Source organism: Pan paniscus, chromosome 21 (genome assembly GCF_029289425.2).
Source record: "Pan paniscus chromosome 21, NHGRI_mPanPan1-v2.0_pri, whole genome shotgun sequence".
NCBI classification, from domain to species: Eukaryota; Metazoa; Chordata; class Mammalia; order Primates; family Hominidae; genus Pan; species Pan paniscus.
The window spans coordinates 40,908,912-40,929,250 of NC_073270.2; the positions used below are offsets into that span (position 1 = coordinate 40,908,912).

The window sequence follows — 20,339 nt, forward strand, 5'->3', positions numbered from 1 at the left end:
GCAGTGGCGCGATCTCGGCTCACTGCAACTTCCGCCTCCCGGGTTCAAGCGATTCTCCTGCCTCAGCCTCCCAAGTAGCTGGTATTACAGGAGCTCGCCACCACGCCCGGCTAATTTTTTGTATTTTTAGTAGAGACGGGGTTTCGCCATGTTGGCCAGGCTGGTCTCGAACTCCTGACCTCAGGCGATCCACAAGCCTGGCCTCCCAAAGTGCTGGGATTACAGGCGTGAGCTGCCGCCCCTGCCCCAGCCTCACCCCCTGTTTTTTTTTCTATTACAGTTGAACAAGGCCTGACAATTCCCTTTTTTCATCACAGTCCCTGGCCCCTTCTTTCTTAGCCTCTAACAGTCTAACCCCAAACCCCTCCTCACAGCCCCAGGCCCTTCTCCCCATAGTTCCCTGACCTAGACTCCCCTCTCCTCACAGCACTGACTCTTGCCTTCTCATGTTCTTTTCCCCTTGGTGGGCCTCGCCCCACACCTGGCACCCTCTCTGCACAGTCCCCTGACCCTGACTGTCTATCCACAGTTCCTCTGACCATCCGCTGCTTCCTGGGCTGTGAGCTGCCTCCCGAGGGCTCTAGACCCCATGTCTTCTTCGAAGTGGCTGTGAATGGGACCTCCTTTGTGAGTTTCCGGCCGGAGAGAGCCTTGTGGCAGGCAGACACCCAGGTCACCTCCGGAGTGGTCACCTTCACCCTGCAGCAGCTCAATGCCTACAACCGCACTCGGTATGAACTGCGGGAATTCCTGGAGGACACCTGTGTGCAGTATGTGCAGAAACATATTTCCGCGGAAAACACGAAAGGTATGATGGGACGGGGCCCAGGCCTGCAAGCTGGGGAGAGGGCGGGTTCCAGACAAATGGATGGACCTGAAGGATGGATGCCTAGAGCAACAAGAGGCCCACAGCTGGGGGTTCGGGACAGAACACACGCAGCTTCAGTCAGTTGGTAAACAGGTCCCTTTCCTCTGGGGCAGAAACGCTTTGGGGTTTGACTCAAATCATGGACTCCTTGGGGGGCCTATTCTTCGGGCTAACTCTTTGCATGTTCTGCAGGGAGCCAAACAAGCCGCTCCTACACTTCGCTGGTCCTGGGCATCCTGGTGGGCAGTTTCATCATTGCTGGTGTGGCTGTAGGCATCTTCCTGTGCACAGGTGGACGGCGATGTTAATTACTCTCCAGCCCCCTCAGAAGGGGCTGGATTGATGGAGGCTGGCAAGGGAAAGTTTCAGCTCACTGTGAAGCCAGACTCCCCAACTGAAACACCAGAAGGTTTGGAGTGACAGCTCCTTTCTTCTCCCACATCTGCCCACTGAAGATTTGAGGGAGGGGAGATGGAGAGGAGAGGTGGACAAAGTACTTGGTTTGCTAAGAACCTAAGAACGTGTATGCTTTGCTGAATTAGTGTGATAAGTGAATGTTTATCTATCTTTGTGGAAAACAGATAATGGAGTTGGGGCAGGAAGCCTATGGCCCATCCTCCAAAGACAGGCAGAATCACCTGAGGCGTTCAAAAGATATAACCAAATAAACAAGTCATCCACAATCAAAATACAACATTCAATACTTCCAGGTGTGTCAGACTTGGGATAGGACGCTGGTATAATAGGGTAGAAAGAAGTAACACGAAGAAGTGGTGGAAATGTAAAATCCAAGTCATATGGCAGTGATCAATTATTAATCAATTAATAATATTAATAAATTTCTTATATTTAAGGCATTGTTATCTCCTCCACTTTGCAAAATTTCTGGAAAAGTAACCTATACCCATTTCTTCTGCTTCCCTATTTCTCACTCTTTTTTTTTTTTTTTTTTTTTGAGACAGAGTCTTGCTCTGTTGCCTAGGCTGGAGTGCAATGGTGTGATCTCAGCTCACTGCAACCTCTGCCTCCCAGGTTCAAGCAATTCTCTTGCCTCAGCCTCCCAAGCAGCTGGGATTACAGATGCATGCCACCACACCCAGCTAATTTTTGTATTTTTAGTAGAGATGGGGTTTCACCACGTTGGCCATCCTGACCTCGTGATCCGCCTACCTCGGCCTCCCCAAGTGCTGGGATTAGACGTGAGCCACTGCGCCTGGTCTTCTCACTCACTCTTAGACCCAGTGCAATCTGACTTCTCTATAAACGACTCTAAGATCACCAGTAACCTCTAATTGTCAAACCGTCACCCTACATGGTATCTGCAAATTTGCGGACTAGAACTCTCTTTTTGCCTTAACTTCTGAGATATCATACTTCAATTTTTAAAACTGTTCTGTCTACTTTTTTTCAATCCCTTTGACTATGTCATCTTACACGATTCACCCTGGAAATGCTGGCTTCCTTAGAATTCCATTTTTTGGTTCCTTTTGTTCCTGTTTGAACTATACCCTTTCTAGGTGACCTACTGACCTTCATGGCTGCAAATACTATCTACCTGTGGTTTCCATGGAGAAGCAATATAATTTTATCTTTAAGAGCATGTGTTTTGTCGGCCAGGCGCGGTGGCTCACACCTGTAATCCCAGCACTTTGGGAGGCCGAGGCGAGAGGATCACTTGAGGTCAGGAGTTCAAGACAAGCCTGGCCAACACAGTGAAACCCTATCTCTACTAAAAATACAAAAATTAGCCAAGTGTGGTGGCACGCGCCTGTAATCCCAGCTACTTGGGAGGCTGAGGCAGGAGAATCACTTGAACCCGGGAGGCAGAGTTTGCAGTGAGCTGAGATCACACCACTGCACTCCAGCCTGGGCAACAGAGTGAGATTCTTTTTTTTTTTTAATTCTAAAAAAAAAAAAAAAAAAAAGAGTATGTGTTTTGTCATCAGACTTAAGTTTTACTTCTTTGAACTAGAAATTTAACTTCTTCAAGTCTCAGTTTTTTTTGTTCCCAAATGGTATTAATAAAATATACCAAAGGGTATAAGAAAAACAATACCCAATTCATAAAGGCATGAAGAGTATTAAATAAAAGTATATATGTAAAATAATATGCCAAGCGCAAGCTGGGCACGGTGGCTCATGCCTGTAATCCCAGCACTTTGGGAGGCCGAGGCGGGCGGATCACAAGGTCAGGAGATCGAGACCATCCTGACTAACACAGTGAAACCCTGTCTCTACTAAACAAAAACAAAAAATTAGCCAGGCATGGTTGCGGGCGCCTGTAGTCCCAGCTCCTCGGGAGGCTAAGGCAGGAGAATGGCGTGAACCCGGGAGGCAGAGCTTGCAGTGAGCCGAGATCACGCCACTGCACTCCAGCCTTGGCGACAGAGTGAGACTCTGTCTCAAAAAAAAAAAAAAAAAAAAAAAAGCCAAACGCAATGACTGGCTCACACCTGTAATCCCAACACTTTGGGAGGCAGAGGCAGGAGGATTGCTTGAGCTCAGGGGTTTGAGACCAGCCTGGACAACATAGTGAGACCCTGTCTCTACAAAAAAAATAGAAAAAATTAGCTGGGCATGGTGGTGTGGGCCTGTAGTTCCAGTTACTCAAGAGGCTGAGGTAAGAGGATTGCTTGAGCCCAGAAGGTTGAGGCTGCATTGAGCCATGATCGTGCCACCACACTGCAGCCTGGCAACAGACCGAGAAAAAAAAAAAAGATAGTATATGTATAGTCAGTAAATACAGCAGTGGCTTCTGATCTCCAGACCTCTCATTTGCATTGATTCTTTAAAATCATCTCTACCTTAATGTTCTGTAGACATTTCAAAATCAACATGTTCAAAATCAAATTTATTATCTATCTCCCCAAATCTGCTCTCTCTAGTTCTGATGTTTACTGTTCATTAATGGATAACAGAATAACCATCAAATCATGTAAGTGGAGAGAACTCAGTGTTAACCTTTATTTACTCCCTCTTATTTATCCCCATCTACCAATTACAGTATCTATAAAACACATTCACTCCTTTCTACCCCATTGCTTTTGTTCAAGATATCATAATTCCTCTCTTTCTTTGTGGTAAACATGAAGGTGTACCATCCAGTTCTACCTCCAAAGAAAGACTTCCTGTTGGCCGGGCATGATGGTTCACGCTTGTAATCCCAGCACTTTGGGAGGCTGAGGTGGGGGGATCACCTCAGGTCAGGAGTTGGAGACCAGCCTGGCCAACGTGGCGAAACCCTGTCTCTACTAAAAATACAAAAATTAGCCAGGCGCGGTGGTGCGCGCTTGTAATCCCAGCTACTAGCAGGGGCTGAGGCAGGAGAATCTCTTGAACCCAAGAGGCAGAGGTTGCAATGAGCTGAGATCTCGCCACTGCACTCCAGCCTGGGCAACAAGAGCAAAACTCCATCTCAAATAAATAAATAAATAAGAAAAAAAAGACTTGCCGTTCAGCTATAGGGGGAATAGCCAGCAGATAGCTTCCGCCTGCTTCAGTTCTTTCAATGTCTGCCTCAGCTGTAGAGGACAGTCCTGCACAAGATCATGCCCATCCCAGGGCTGCCCTCACTCGGTGCCTAAGCAAGGCAGGGGTATAAAAGTTCGGTCATTTTGGCCAACTGCAGGACAACTCTGAGAATAGGTTGGATTGACAAGGGCTGGCCAGGGCTGGAAATATTCACTCCAGAGCTCCCTGCCAGGGAGGCTGGGTCTTTGTCAGATCTGCATTGCCGTTTGACTTCTCTCTTAGCTTAGCCCTACTTCTTCCCCCTGGTAAGCATCTTGAACCTCAAACTCTGTCTCAGCCTCTGCTTCCAGATAACCCAACTTGTGTGTGTGTGTCTCTCTCTCTTTCAAAATTGAGAAATTTTCTCAATCTTGTCTGGACCATGGCAGCAGCCTCCTCCTAAGAAATTGTCTCTAATTTCTCCATATTTTAATTCATCTTCTACATGGCAGTAAGAAACACAGATCTAATTGTGTCATTATTCCGTTTTTTGTTGTTGTTTGGTTTTGTTTTTTTGTTTTGTTTTGTTTTGTTTTGAGACAGAGTCTCTCTCTGTCACCCAGGCTGGAGTGCAGTAGTGTGATCTTAGCTCACTGCAACCTCTGCCTCACAGGTTCAAGCAATTCTCCTGCCTCAACCTCCCGAGTAGCTGGGATTACAGGCATGTGCCGCCACGCCCGGCTAATTTTTTGTATTTTTAGTAGAGTCGGGGTTTCACCATGTTGGTCAGGCTGGTCTTGAGCTCCTGACCTCAAGTGATCCACCCGCCTTGGCCTCACAAAGTGCTGGGATTACAGACGTGAGCCACCACGCCTGGACTGTTTTTTAAATTTCTCATTGAGTTAAATTCAGAATCCTCAAAATGACATTCAGGGCCTTGCACAATGTGGCCCCAACCTAATTTTCTAATTTTATTTTAATTTAATTTTATTTTATTTTATTTTATTTTGAGATGGAGTCTCACTCTGTCACCCAGGCTGGAGTAAAGTGGTGCGATCTCTGCTCACTGCAACCTCCACCTCCTGGGTTCAAGCTATTCTCCTACCTCAGCCTCCCGAGTAGCTGGGATTGCAGGCATGTGCCACCACGCCCGGCTAATTTTTGTATTTTTAGTAGTGACGGGGTTTCACCATATTGGTCAGGCTGGTCTTGAACTCCTGACCTCATGATCTGCTCTCCTTGGCCTCCCAAAGTGCTGGGATTGCCGGCGTGAGCCACTGTGCCCGGCCCCTCAAATTTTATTTTCTACCATTTCTCTTTAGCCACTGTGCCCTAGATTATTTATTTTAAAAGCATATTTTTAAATGACGGAAGTGGTACAACAACAGCAATAACAGAGAAGTTTACAAAGAAATTTCATAAAGGAAAAACGGAACGCCTCCTGCTTTCTCATTCTCCCCAAATCCTTACTCCAGAGGTATGCTAAGATTATTAGTTGCAAGCAACAGAAACCAATTCTGCCAACTTAAGGGGAAAATAAGTATATTGGAAGGTTATTAAGTAATCCTCAGAGTTGATGGGAAAGCCAGATAATCAAGCTCAGAAAGTAGAACCAGGGACCACAGCCAAAGTCACACCACAGGAATGGTATTAAGGATGCCACAGCTGGAAGCACTACCTCCATCACCAATGCTGCTGCCATATTAAAGGAATTCTCCTCTGACCCTGTGTCTTTACATCATTTGTTCAAGAGTCAATATCCTGAGTGGAAGCAGCCAAATGACCAAGCCTTGATCATGTTGCTTTTGCCTTAGCTGCAAGTGCAGGGGGGGAAAGGAAAACTTTAGATACCTTTGACTTCTCTTGTGGGAGGTGAGAACCTGTCTCCCATTAAGACTCACACAGAGGAAGAGATTTCAGATGCTGGGCAACCAAAACAGGTACAGGTGATTTTAAAGAATTGATGGAATGAGAAGCCTGGAGATCAGTAGCCACTGCTGTATTTACTAACTCTACAAATATTATCTTTTTTTTGAGACAGACTCTTGGTCTGTTGCCCAGGCTGGAATTGGTGGCACGATCATGGCTCACTGCAGCTTCAACCTCCTGGGCTCAAAAAACAGAACAAAAGAAAAATAAAATAGAAAAGCAAAAACAACAAAACCCCATAAATGTTCACTATATCTCACATCATTAATTTATTTACTCGTTTAATAAATGTTTGTCAGAAACTTCCATATAGAAGGCTTTATGTTATGTACTTTGGAAGACACAAAACGATTAGGATATGATCCTTCTCAAGGAGCCCAGTCTTTTCTTGGGAAGATAAAACATACAAAAAAGAACAACACAAGGCAAGATGCATTGTATAACTAGAAGAAACACACAAATAAAAATGTTATGTTATGTGGCCGGGCATGGTGGCTCACGCCTGTAATCCCAGCACTTTGGGAGGCTGAGGTGGGCAGTTCACCTGAGGTCAGGTGTTCGAGACCAGCCTGGCCAACATGGTGAAACCGTCTCTACTAAATATACAAAAATTAGCCAGGCATGGTGGCGCATGCCTGTAGTTCCAGCTACTCAGGAGGCTAAGGAAGGAGAGTAGCTTGCACCCAGGAGGCAGATGTTGCAGTGAGTTGAGATCATGCCACTGCACTCCAGCCTGGGCAGCGGAGTGAGACTCCATCTCAAAAAAAAAAAAAAGGAAAGAAAGAAAGAAAAATGTTATGCTCTGATTTACTCTTGTAGCTATCATTTACATTATTGCTATATAGTTTTTGGAATTCTGTAACTTGCGTTTATCATTTAATACTCTCTTTGGTCTTGTAAGATAGATATAATCATTTTAGATTAGGAGACATGTTTAGGGAGAATAAGAAAGTTAATAACTGATATGGTTTGGATGTTTTGTCCCTCCAAATCTCATGTTGGAATGTGACCTCCATTGTTAGAGATGGGCATAATGGGAGGTGTTTGGGTCATGGGGGCAGATCCCTCATGAATGGCTTAACACCATCCTTTAGTGTTGAGTGAGTTCTTGTTCAGTTAGATTACACATGAGATCTCGTTGTTTAAAAGGATCTGAGACCTCCCCTCCTCTTTCTTGCTTCCTTCTGTCTCATCTTATATGCCTGCTCCCCCTTTGCCTTCCAACATGATTGAAAGCTTCCTGAGGCCTCACCAGAAGAAGATGCTGGTGCCATGCTTCCTGTACATCCTGCAGAAGTGTGAGTCAAAATAAACCTCTTTTCTTTTATAAATTAGCCACTTGCAGGTATTCCAGTATAGCAGCACAAGAATGAACTAATATAGTATCAGAGCTAGGATTCAAACCCATGCCTTTGTGTTCTAGGATTTATGCTTTCTCTCCTCTACTAAAACTGCAGGAATCAGAGGAATCTAGGGGAGAAACATGGTATTTGTGAATTGGTGAGATATGACCATGCCCAGATAGGAAAGATAGACAGAACAGATTCAATAATGAAAATAGGAAAAAGCAGAGTAAATTTTAGACATTTCTTAAAGAAGATACACCAGTGGCCAATAAGCACATGAAAAGATGCCCAACATCGTTATAGTCATTATGGAAATGCAAATCAAAACCATGAGATACCACTTCATACCATCAAGAATGGCTATAGGAGGATGGATAGAATCAATATTGTGAAAATGACCATACTGCCAAAAGCAATCTACAAATTCACGCAATCTCCATCAAAATACCACCATCATTCTTCACAGAGTTAGAAAAAACAATTCTAAAATTCATATGGAATCAAAAAAGAGCCCACATGGCCAAAGCAAGAGTAAGCAAAAAGAACAAATGTGGAGGCATCACACTACCTGATTTCAAATTATGCTATAAGGCCATAGTCACCAAAACAGCATGATACTGGTATAAAAATAGGCACATAGACCAATGGAACAGAATAGAGAACCCAGAAATAAACCCAAATACTTATAGCCAACTGATCTTTGACAAAGCAAACAAAAACATAAAGTGGGGAAAGGACACCCTTTTCAACAAATGGTGCTGGGATAATTGGTTAGCCACAGGTAGAAGAACGAAACTGGATCCTCATCTTTTACCTCATACAAAAATCAACTCAAGATGGATTAAGGAGCTGGGCGTGGTGGCTCATGCCTGTAATCCTAGCACTTTGGGAGGCCGAGGCGGGCAGATCACGAGGTCAGGAGATTGAGACCATCCTGGCTAACACGGTGAAACCCATCTCTACTAAAAATACAAAAAATTAGCTGGGCGTGGTGGCGGGCGCCTGTAGTCCCAGCCACTCAGGAGTCTGAGGCAGGAGAATGGCGTGAACCCGGGAGGTGGAGCTTGCAGTGAGCTGAGATGATGCCACTGCACTCCAGCCTGGGTGACAGAGCGAGACTGTGAGACTCTGTCACAAAAAAGAAAAAAACACAAGATGGATTAAGGACCTAAACCCAAGACCTGAAACTATAAAATTTCTAGAAGATAACATTGGAAAAACCCTTCTAGACATTGGCTTAGCCAAAGATTTCAAGACAAAAAAACCAAAAGCAGTTGCAATATAAATAAAGGTAAATAGCTGGGACCTAATTAAACCAAAGAGCTTTTGCACGGCAAAAGGAACAGTCAGCAGAGTAAACAGACAACCCACAGAGTGGGAGAAAATCTTCACAATCTATACATCTGACAAAGGACTAATATCCAGAATCTACAATGAACTCAAACGAATCAGTAAGACAAAAAAAAAAAAAAAAAAAAAATCAATCCCAACAAAAAGTGGGCTAAGGAGATGAATAGACAATTCTCAAAAGAAGATATACAAATAGCCAACAAACATGAAAAAATGCTCAACATTACTAATGATCAGGAAAATGCAAATCAAAACCACAAAGCGATACCACCTTACTCCCATAAGAATGGCCATAATCAAATAATAAAAAAATAGTAGACGTTGACGTGGATGCAGCAATCAGGGAACACTTCTACACTGCTGGTGGGAATGTAAACTAGTACAGCTGCTATGGAAAACAGCGTGGAGATTCCTTAAAAAACTAAAAGTAGAGCTACCATTTGATCCAGCAATCCCACTACTGGGTATCTACCCTGAGGAAAAGAAGTCATTATTCAAAAAAGATACTTGCACACGCAAGTTTATAGCAGCACAATTCACCATTGCAAAATCGTGGAACCAACCCAAATGCCCATCAATCAATGAATGGATAAAGAAACTCTGGTATGTATATATATGATGGAGTACTACTCAGCCATAAAAGGAATGAATTAACAGCATTTGCAATGACCTGGAGGAGATTAGGGACTATTATTCTAAGTGAAGTAACTCAGGAATGGAAAACCAAACATCGTATGTTCTCACTGATATGTGGGAGCTAAGCGATGAGGATGCAAAGGTGTAAGAATGATACAATGGACTTTGGGGACTTGGGGCAAAGAGTGGGAGGGGGGTGAGGGATAAAAGACTACAAATATGGTGCATTGTGTACTGCTTGGGTGATGGGTGCCACAAATCTCCACCAAACAACTTACTCATGTAACCAAATGCCACCTGTAACTCGATAACTTATGGAAAAATAAAATTAAAAAAAGAATGGCTATAGGAAAAAAGACAGACAATAACAAGTGTTGGCAAGAATGTGAAGAAATTGGAACCCTCATACATTGCTGGTGGCAATGGTATAGCACTTTGGAAAACAATTTGACAGTTCTTCAAAAAGTTAAACATAGAGTTATTGTGTGGCCCAGCAAGTCCACTCCTAGTATATACCCAAGAAAATTGAAACATACATCCATGCAAATACTTGTACATGAATGTTCACAGAAGCATTATTCCTAATAGCCAAAAATGGTAATAATCCAAATGTCTGTTAATTGATGGAGAAACAAAATGTAGTATTTTAATACAATGGAATATTATCTAGCCATGAAAATGAGGTACTGACACATGTTACAACACGGATGAGCCTTAAAAACATGATAAGTAGTCTGGGAGCAGTGGCTCTCGCCTGCAATCACAACACTTTGGGAGGCCGAGGCGGGTGGATCACGAGATCAGGAGTTCAAGACCAGCCTGACCAACATGGAGAAACCCCGCCTCTACTAAAAATAGAAAATTAGCTGGGCATGGTAGCACATGCCTGTAATCCCAGCTACTCGGGAGGCTGAGGCGGGAGAATCGCTTAAGCCCAGGAGGCGGAGGTTGCGGTGAGCCAAGATCGCGCCATTGCACTCCAGCCTGGGCAACAAGAGTGAAACTCCATCTCAAAAAAAAAAAAAAAAAATGATAAGTAAAAGAAGCCAGTCACAAAGAACCAGGTATTATATGATTCAACACATGTGAAACATCCAGAATAGGCAATCTGACCAGGCACAGTGGCTCATGCCTGTAATCCCAGGACTTTGGGAGGCCAAGGCAGGTGGATCACAAGGTCAGGAGATCGAGACCATCCTTGCTAACATGGTGAAACCCTGTCTCTACTAAAAAAAAAAGTACAAAAAATAGCTGGGCATGGTGGCACGTGCCTATAATCCCAGTTACTCGAGAGGCTAAGGCAGGAGAATGGCGTGAACCTGGGAGGCGGAGGTTGCAGTGAGTGGAGATTGCGCCACTGCACTCCAGCCTGGGCAACAAAGCAAGACTCTGTCTCAAAAAAAAAAGAAAAAAAAGAAAAAAGAAAAAAAATAGCAATAGCTGTTTAAGTCAGTGGCCTGCAAAACATGTTAACAATTAGGTCAATTCCTTCTTTGCGCTTCCTCAATCCATAGTTTGATCTATCTTCCTCCAAATCTGCTCTGTCACTCAGGCTGGGGTGCAGTGGTGTGATCACAGTTCACTGCAGTCTCCATCTCGCAGGCTCAAACGATCCTCCCACCTCAGCTTCCTGAGTAGCTGGGACTACAGGCATGCACCTCCAAGCCTGCCTAAATTTGTTTTGTTTGTTTGTTTGTTTGTTTTGTAGAGTCAGGGTTTCACCATGTTGCCCAGGCTCGAATTCCTGAACTGAAGTGATCCACCTACCTGGGCCTGCCAAAGTGCTGGGATTACAGGCATGAGCCACCACACCTGGCCTGAACACGCTTATACTAATGGTGAAATAATGTTGGGTAGCTCTAAGTGGCTTGCCCAAAGTTCCACAGTGATGTGGTACAAGAACTGGCACTAGAACTTGGGACTTCTGACTTCTGATCCTGAGCTATTGCTGCTACATCATTCCATGAGATGCATTAGGAATCATAGGTTAAAGAGGTAAGGTACTACTTGGAGGGATTCTCTGAAAATTTATGCCCATGTCCAAAAGCAGGAGAGGTAAGTAATCAGGGAAACAGTGGGATGAATAACTCTGACCATTTAGGGAGAAGATATGATCCTCATTTCCAGGAGTTTCTACACAGGGTGAAGAGTGAATGGAAGGTTCATCTGCTTATGCTTACGTATGTGAATACATGTTCATAGCTACATGACCTTAGATAAGTCAGTGCCCCTCTCTGAGAGGGAGTTTGTAATCTCTGAGATATCTAAGGTATCTCCCAGCTCTGATAACTAGGATTCTACATTCCTAAGTCCAGATGGCTGACAGGACAATTGTAAAGGTCCTAGAAGTTCCATTCCTCTTTTTGGGAATGATCTTAGAATGTTTGGCTTGGGTCTGTTATGTGGCAGCCAGACTATTAGAGCTCCAGTTGGAGTTTACAAGAGAAATAAACAAATCTGAAATAAAGGTAAACAAATGACTCCCTGGCATATTCTAAAAGTATCCTTCTGGGTGGCTTGGCTTACTAGATTCCCCATCTTTTAATTCAGTTCAACACGTGTGCCTTGATTTTATATCTCTGCCAGGTGGCCTGAGGTTTAGGTTTTGGACCGCATTCTTTTCCCAACTCAGCCAACTGTTGCTGAGGACTGTTTTATGCAAAGAATTGTGCTAACTGCTAGCAGGGATGCAAAAGTGGGTAAAACATGATCTCTGCCCAGGAACTGATAGTCTAGAAGGAGAAGCATACAAAGCAGTTTATTTTAACACAGAAGGAATGAAAAGATTCAAAGTAATTATAAGCTATGTACTGAAAGAAAGAGATCTGGGAAGGCTACACAGAGGCCATAGATTTCATCTGGGGCTTGAAGAAGAGAATTACAGTAGGTGAAAAGGGGAAAGATGTTTCTCCTTTCCTAGGCTAAGATCTTTGAGGGCAGAGATTACATCTTATTTATCTCTGTGTTCCTGATACCCAACATAGTGCCTGGCACAAGGAAAGAGTCCAATACATGTGTTTTGAATCAATGAATAATGAGTGGATTCTGGACTGATATAATAGCACAAAGACAAAGTGGATAAAAGTGCACCTTATGTTTGGGGAATGCTAAATGGTCTGATGTGGTTGCTCCGAATATTGGTTATATAAGGAAATGTTATGGGAAATCAAATTTTAGTACCAGATTAAGAATGCCATGCTAAGAAGTTATACTTAGTCTATAGGCAATAGTTAACTATTTACTCCTCTAGGGCAAAATACCCTTGTGTTGTGGGAAGTCAGGGACCCCGAACAGAGGGACCTGCTGAAGCCGTGACAGAAGAACATAAATTGTGAAGATTTCATGGACATTTATCACTTCCCCAATCAATACTCTTATAATTTCCTATGCCTGTCCTTACTTTAATCTCTTAATCCCATCATCTTCATAAGCTGAGGATGTATGTCACCTCAGGACCCTGTGATGATTGCGTTAACTGCACAAGTTGTTCATAAAGCATGTGTGTTTGAACAATTTGAAATCTGGGCACCTTGAAAAAAGAACAGGATAACAGCGATGTTCAGGGAACAAGGGAGATAACCATTAGGTCTGACTGCCTGGGAGCCAGGCAGGACAGAGCCATATTTCTCTTATTACCAAAAATGGGTAAGAGAAATATAGCTGAATTCTTTCCCCAGTAAGGAATATTAATAATTAACAGCCCTGGGAAAAGAATGCATTCCTGGGGGGGCCTCTAAAATGGCCACTCTGGGGGGTGTCTGCCTTATGCAGTTACAGATAAGGGATGAAACACACCCTGGCCTCCTGCAGCATCCCCAGACTTGCTAGGATTAGGAAATTCCAGCCTGGCGAATTCTAGTCAGACCGGTTCTCTGCTCTTGAACCCTGTTGTTTATCAATGACAATGCATGCACAGTGGGACATGGAACTTCATTAATAATTCTAGTTTCGCCCTGACCTTGTGATCTCGCCCTGACCTTCTGCCTTGTGATCATTTGTTGCCCTTGAAACAAGTGATCTCTGTGACCCACACCCTATTCATACACTCCCTCCCCTTTGAAAATTGCTAATAAAAACTTGCTGGTTTTACGGCTCAGGGGGCATCACGGAACCTGCCGACATGTGATGTCTCCCCCGGACACCCAGCTTTAAAATTTCTCTCTTTTGTACTCTTTCCCTTTATTTCTCAGACCAGCCGACACTTAGGGAAAATAGAAAAGAACCTACGTTGAAATATCGGGGGCTGGTTCCCCCAATACCCTTGTTCATCTTTGTATCCTTAGTATCTACAACAGTGCCAGGAATTTAGAAGTTAGTCAATAAATGGCTGGATGAATGAATGAATTGAAGAGTTTTGAGGAAGGAAATTATTTCATCCAATCTGCACCTTACTTTACTGATAATAATCCCTCGCCTTTTTGTACAATTTTGTAGTCACAGAAACATTTTATTCTATTATGTCATGAAAAATTTTATTGATATGCTCAAAAAGCTTATTAGGAAAGAAAGGCAGATATTATTATCATTTCCTATAGATGTTATTATTCTCATTTCCTGGCAACGTTATTATTCTCACACCCAGTAAAAAGAAACCAAAACTCTATTTCTTCTAATATCTCTTGGTATATCTGATGGTCTGTTGTATGTGTACCGGCATATAACAGGGTTCTCATGGGTAGCCTTAATCTTGCATCACACTCACTATAATCAGGATTTCTACATATCCCAAAAAATAGATCCAACTCGCAATGCAGGGATATTGTACTGATTACTTCATGGGGATCCTGGCTGTACCATACCCCACACAGCAGAAGCTTAATCAATTCTTAGACATTTCTGTTCTTTTTCTTAAGCTTGATCTCTCTAAACATCAACGAACTTATCTCTCTCTTCCTTCTCTTTCCTCTCACAACCTTGCCCCCTTTTCCCACCCAAACAAACAACAAAACCCATTATTTTATTAAGCCTTTCATTTTTCAGTATGTTTATTTTTCTCAGCAAAACAAAAGCCCTGTAGTTTTTCTTATTTCCTTAAACATGGTGTTTTATTTCATCCAAATGCAAGTGAAGAGGAGATTAGATTTGGTCTGTGGAATTCCAGGGAACAGATTAATGAATGAGAGGAAGTCAGAGAGAAATAAATGTTAGTTTAATGTAACTTTCTGACCCAGCAATTCAATAATGGAACTGGCTGTTTCACAGAGTAGTGAACTCCCTGTTACTGGAAGTATTTGGCATGTCAAGTCCAACTTCTGACCTCTAAAACCGCATGTGACCGTCCTACATATGTTCAAAGATGATGGTCCTGTTCTCCTAAATCTTTTCTTCTTTTTTTGAGACAGAGTCTCGCTCTGTCGCCAGGCTGGAGTGCAGTGGTGTGATCTCGGCCCACGGCAATGTCTGCCTCCTCGGTTAAAGTGATTCTCCTGCCTCAGCCTCCTGAGTAGTTGGGACTACAGGCACGTACCACCAGGCCCAGCTAATTTTCATATTTTTAGTAGAGACAGGGTTTCACCATGTTGGCCAGGATGGTCTCGATCTCTTGACCTCATGATCCGCCCACCTCAGCATCCCAAAGTGCTGGGATTACAGGCGTGAGCCACCGTGCCCAGCAATCTTTTCTTCTCCAGATTAAACATCTTACTTTCTTCAAGGGTTCCTTATTTGATGTGGCAGTTCAGTAACCTGCTATTGTTCTTCTGGACTTGTTACAATTTGTCAATTTCTCATGCATTTATTTAAAAAAATTTATTGAGTCGGGTCACTAGAATTACTAAATAAGAAAAAGAAAATTATTGAGTGACTTCTATGGTTCAGACGCTGTTTTAGGACATGGGAATAGAGCAATATAGCAGAGAACAAAAACAAAGTCTGTCTTAGAAGCTACAGTTTACTGGGAGGGACAGACCCTAAACAAATAATTTTTTTTTAATGTCAGAGATAATTAGTAGGAAATAGGTAGAAAAATAAGGAAGGTCGAAGGGAGAATAACTGAGTTGCTGTTTTAGACAGCATAATCAGGGCAGGCCTCTGGAATAAGATGACAGTTGAGCAGAGATATGAAGGAAGTGCAAGAGTGGCCAGGGGAAGAACAAGCCAATTTAGATAGACCGAACAAGTGCAAAAGCTCTGAGGAGTAAGCTTGGTTTATTTCATGAACAAGGAGGCCAGTTTATCTGAAGTGGTACAGGCAAAGAGAAGAGAAAGAGCAGGAGGCAAATAACCGAGGGCCTAATAAGCCAATTATCTGTACTTTGCTATTTGTTCTGAGTGAGATGGAAAGGCATTGGAGGCTTTCGAGAAGAGGACTGACGTGATTTGACTTGCATTTGAAAAGCATCACTATGGCTACCATGGGGGGAAACAAAGTTTAAAAGGCAAAGAAATACTCAGGGACCTCCAAGGATACTCGTACATTCCTGTTAGGAGGCAATAATATGGGTGAAAAATAATGGTGGCAAAGACAAGGGTGATACCACTACTTACCCATTACCCATCAGAATAGTCAGAAAGAAAAAGACAAACAAGGAAGGAAAGAAAAGACAGTATTGGCAAGGATACAGGCCAAATAGAACTTTCCTACATTGCTGTTGGTAAGGTAAATTGATATGAAACAACCACTGTTTGGAAAACCGCAGTATCTACTAAAGTTGAACATCTGCCTCCTAGGCATATGCCTAACAGAAACGTTTACCTATGTTCACTGAAAGACATATACAAGATTAGTCATAGCTGTAAGAATTAAAGAAAGAAGAGAGAAACACGAAGGGCGGCTCGACAGTCAACAGGGACAGGTTTATTTTGAATAAACTTGAGTGGGGCAGCTGGCCAAGTTAGGTCAGAGCCACACTCTCTTACAGACTAAGTGTTTTTAAGGATTCAGGGTGGGAGAATTTATCAGAGGCTTGGACTGCTTCTGTGTTTCTTTGTTGTGCTTATCTGGGAGGGAGAGTTGTGTGTCTGTTCCCATACATCTTTCTGCAGCTGCAGGCATATCCCCCGGGTTGCTTTTAGCTTCCCTATCTTAGTGCACCTGAAGGGAAAGGAATGTGCTTATTAGGGCCTACTGTTTTACTGGGGGCCATCGTATGAGGGTGAAGTTTGGCAGTTACCCAGGAGACTTTCCCCCCACCTCCCTCTGTACCCAAGCTGTCTTATCTGTGTTTTACTGTCTGCTCTTTCTATTTGTACTTAGAAGAGAGTGATTTCCTTGAAATGCACGAGGCTAGAAAGGGAGCCGGAACTTAAAGTGGCAGTGTTTGTTCGAGATGACAGTGCTCCTGCTCTGTCAATAGCAGTATTCTTTGTAATATCCCCAGCTAAAAAGTACCCAAACACCATCAAGAATAGAATAATGAAACAAATTATACTATATTTACATAATGGAGTATACAACGAGAGTAGAAAAACTTAAACTACACGTCTTAATATAAGTGAATGTCACAAATATAATATTGATCAAAAGAAGCCAAACACAAAAAAGTATAAACTATATGATTACATTTATATAAATTTCAAAGACACACAGAACTAACCTGTGGTGTTAGAAGCCAGGATGTTGGTTACATTTGGGAAGCTAATGATTAGAAGGGAGACATGAGGGCTTCTGAGGCAATGCCCTGTTTCTTTCTTTCTTTCTTTCTTTTTTTAAGATGGAGCCTCGCTCTGTCACCAGGCTGGAGTGTAGTGGCGCAATCTCGGCTCACTGCAACCTCCACCTCCCAGGTTCAAGCCATTCTCCTGCCACAGCCCCCCGAGTAGTTGGGCCTACAGGTGCATGCCACCACACCCAGCTAATTTTTGTACTTTTAGTAGAGACGGGGTTTCACTGTGTTGGCCAGGATGGTCTTGATCTCTTGACCTCGTGATCTGCCTGCCTCAGCCTCCCAGAGTGCTGGGATTACAGGCATGAGCCACCGCACCTGGCCTGCCCTGTTTCTTAATCTGGATGCTGGCTATATCAATATGCTCACTTTGTGAACATTCACTAAGTTGTACATTTATAATTTGAGCACTTTCCTGTATCAGTGTTATGCCTCAATAAAGTTTACATTACAAAGGAATGACTCAGAGGTTTTGATCTGTGCAACTGGAGGCTATAATTGACATTTATTGAAATGGGGAAGCTATAGAAGAAGCAGGTTTTGGTGGGAAATGCATTCATTATGTACATACTACATTTGATATTTATTAGACATCCAAGTTGAAATGCTGATAGAATGCAGTTGGTATACAAGTCTGCAGTTGAGGGAAATGTCTAGGCTGAAGACCTAAATTTGAGAGCTCACTATATAGATAACATGTAAACTCATAAAGCTGGATGGGATCACCTAAGGAATAGTCTAGACAGAGAAAACATTCAAGTACTAAACCCTGAGGATGCCCCAACATTTAAAGGCTGGAAATTGAGGAGAAACCAGTAAAGAAAACTGAGTAGCCAGTGAGGTGTGATAAGAGCTGAGAGAGTGGAATCTCAGAAGCCGGGTGAAAAAAGTGTTCTAAGGAGGAAGTAACCACTGTAGCAGATACAGCAGATAGTGGAATAAGGTAAGGACTGATAATCGGTTATTGATGGAGATCACTGGAGACCTTGATAAACAGCAGTTTTGGTGGTGTGGTAGGGACAAAAGCCTAATTAGAATGAGCTCAAGAAACAAACTAATTTGAGACAGTGACTATAAATAACTCTTTTGAGGAGTTTGGTTTGTTTTACAGAAGAACAGAGAAGTAAGATATTAAAAAGAATATTAATTAAGGATATGAAGCAGTGTTGGGTTAAGTAACTAAGGAGGCTTATGGGATCAAGAAAAGTTTTTTCTCTTAATAAGGTAGATAATAAAGTATGTTTGTACACTTACAGGGATAATCAATAGAGAGGGAAAATTTGATGACACAGGAAAAAGAGAGGGCAGTGGCTGGAGTGATGTCCTGGAGCAGGTTATAAAAGAGGTTAGACTCCAAGGCACAAATGGAGAGACCGACTTAGCTAAGATCATGGACAGTTCCTCTAGGGAGGAAAGAGCTAGAGAAAGGGATCCCTTAAATCTGTACGTGAGCCAAGAGAAATTGCAAGCTCACTACCAAGTTGCACATGTGCTTGGTAAAAAGAAAGCTTGGTAATGGCTTTGATAACTCAACTGTAATATAAATCACCATCTGACTGTCAGACTAACCCCAGAGTGGCATGGGGTAGATTCAAACAGCCTAGCAAAGACTCTGAAAATGAACTGACACTGCAACCACCACCCACAGCAGGTGAGACAAAGCTTGTAGTCTGAACCTAATTGAGTTATTTGCCTGCTAAAATAAACTAGTCACCATCCAGATAATTTAAACAGGACTCAGAGTCCCACAATCTAACACTCAAGATGGGCAAGATACAATCCAAAATTACTTAACATACAAAGAACCAAGAAACTGATAAATGTTTAAAGGAAAAGAAAACAAATAGATGCTAATCCCCAAATTATTTAGATGTTAGAATTGTCTGACAAAAACTTTAAAGTAGCTATTATAACCATCCCCCATGAGGTAAAAGTTAAACATCCTTGAAATAAATAGAAAGGTAGAAGTTCTTAGCAGAGAAATAGAAATTATGAAAAAGAACCAAATAGAAATTATGTGAAGTAAAAATATTTGCTGCAGAGCTCATTAGTAGAATGGAGATAACAGATGGATAAATGAATGAGTGAATTTGAAGACAGATCGATATAAATTATTCAATATAAAGATCATAGAGAAAAAAATATTTTAAAAATGAACAGTCTACAGATATACCATCCTGAATGCACCTAATCTTGTCTAATTTTTGAAGCTAGGCAGGGTCAGGCCTGGTTAGGATTTGGAGGGAGACCACCTGGGAATACTGGGTAATGTAGGCTGTCAATTAAAAAAATTTTTTTAAACAATCAGACACCTACTATGTACCGATAAAATTTTGTAATAAAAAAATTCAAAAAGTAAACAAGAATAAATAAGAATAAAGAATGTGATGTTGGCCAGGAGTGGTGGCTCACACTTGTAATCCTAGCACTTTGGAAGGCCAAGGTGGGTGGATCACCTGAGGTCATGAGTTTGAGACCAGCCTGGTCAACATCATGAAACCCCATCTCTACTAAAAACACAAAAATTAGCCAGGTGTGGTAGTGCTCGCCTATAATCCCAGCTACTCGGGAGGCTGAGGCAGGAGAATCACTTGAACTGAGGAGGCAGAGATTGCAGTGAGCTGAGATTGTGCCATTGCACTCTAGCTTGAGTGACAGAGCAAGAGTCTGTCTCAAAAAAAAAAAAGAAAAAGAAAAGAAAGAAAGAAAAAGAACATGATGTTTTAGATATATATTAAAAATAGTCTGGGCACAGTGGCTCATGCCTGTAAGCTCAGCACTTTGGGAGGCAGAGGTGAGCAGACTTCCTGAGCTCAGGAGTTCGAGACCAGCCTGGGCAACATGGTGAGACCCTATCTCTACTAAAAATACAAAAAATTAGCACAGTGTGGTAGCATGCACCTGTAGTCCCAGCTACTCAGGAGGCTGAGGCAGAAGAATCGCTTGAACCCAGGAGGCAGAGGTTGCAGTGAGCCAGGATTGGGCCACTGCACTCCGGCCTGGGCAACAGAGTGAGACTGCCTCCAAAAAAAAAAAAAAAAAAAAATTAACAGAGCCTCAGATACCTGTGGAAAAATATCAAAAGCTCTAATATTGGTGTCATCAATATTTCTGAAATAGAGGAGAAAGAGACTGATGTGGAAAAGTATTTGAAGA

The 20,339-nt window shown here is 42.6% G+C and overlaps 1 protein-coding gene across 2 annotated transcripts in view; it reads left to right on the plus strand.

Moving 5' to 3' along the window:
• PROCR (protein C receptor) overlaps positions 1–20,339 on the plus strand; it is a 45,428-nt gene that overhangs the window by 3,725 nt on the left and 21,364 nt on the right. The window contains exons 3-4 of one of the 2 annotated variants that reach the window (XM_003831839.4): positions 530–808; positions 1,061–1,725. In XM_003831839.4, the coding sequence (XP_003831887.1) occupies positions 530–808; positions 1,061–1,176 (395 nt within the window). In that variant the 3' untranslated portion in view covers positions 1,177–1,725. Of the gene's footprint in view, positions 1–529; positions 809–1,060; positions 1,726–20,339 lie in introns of those variants that run through there. The other variant, XM_008957221.6, reaches the window with a different exon arrangement.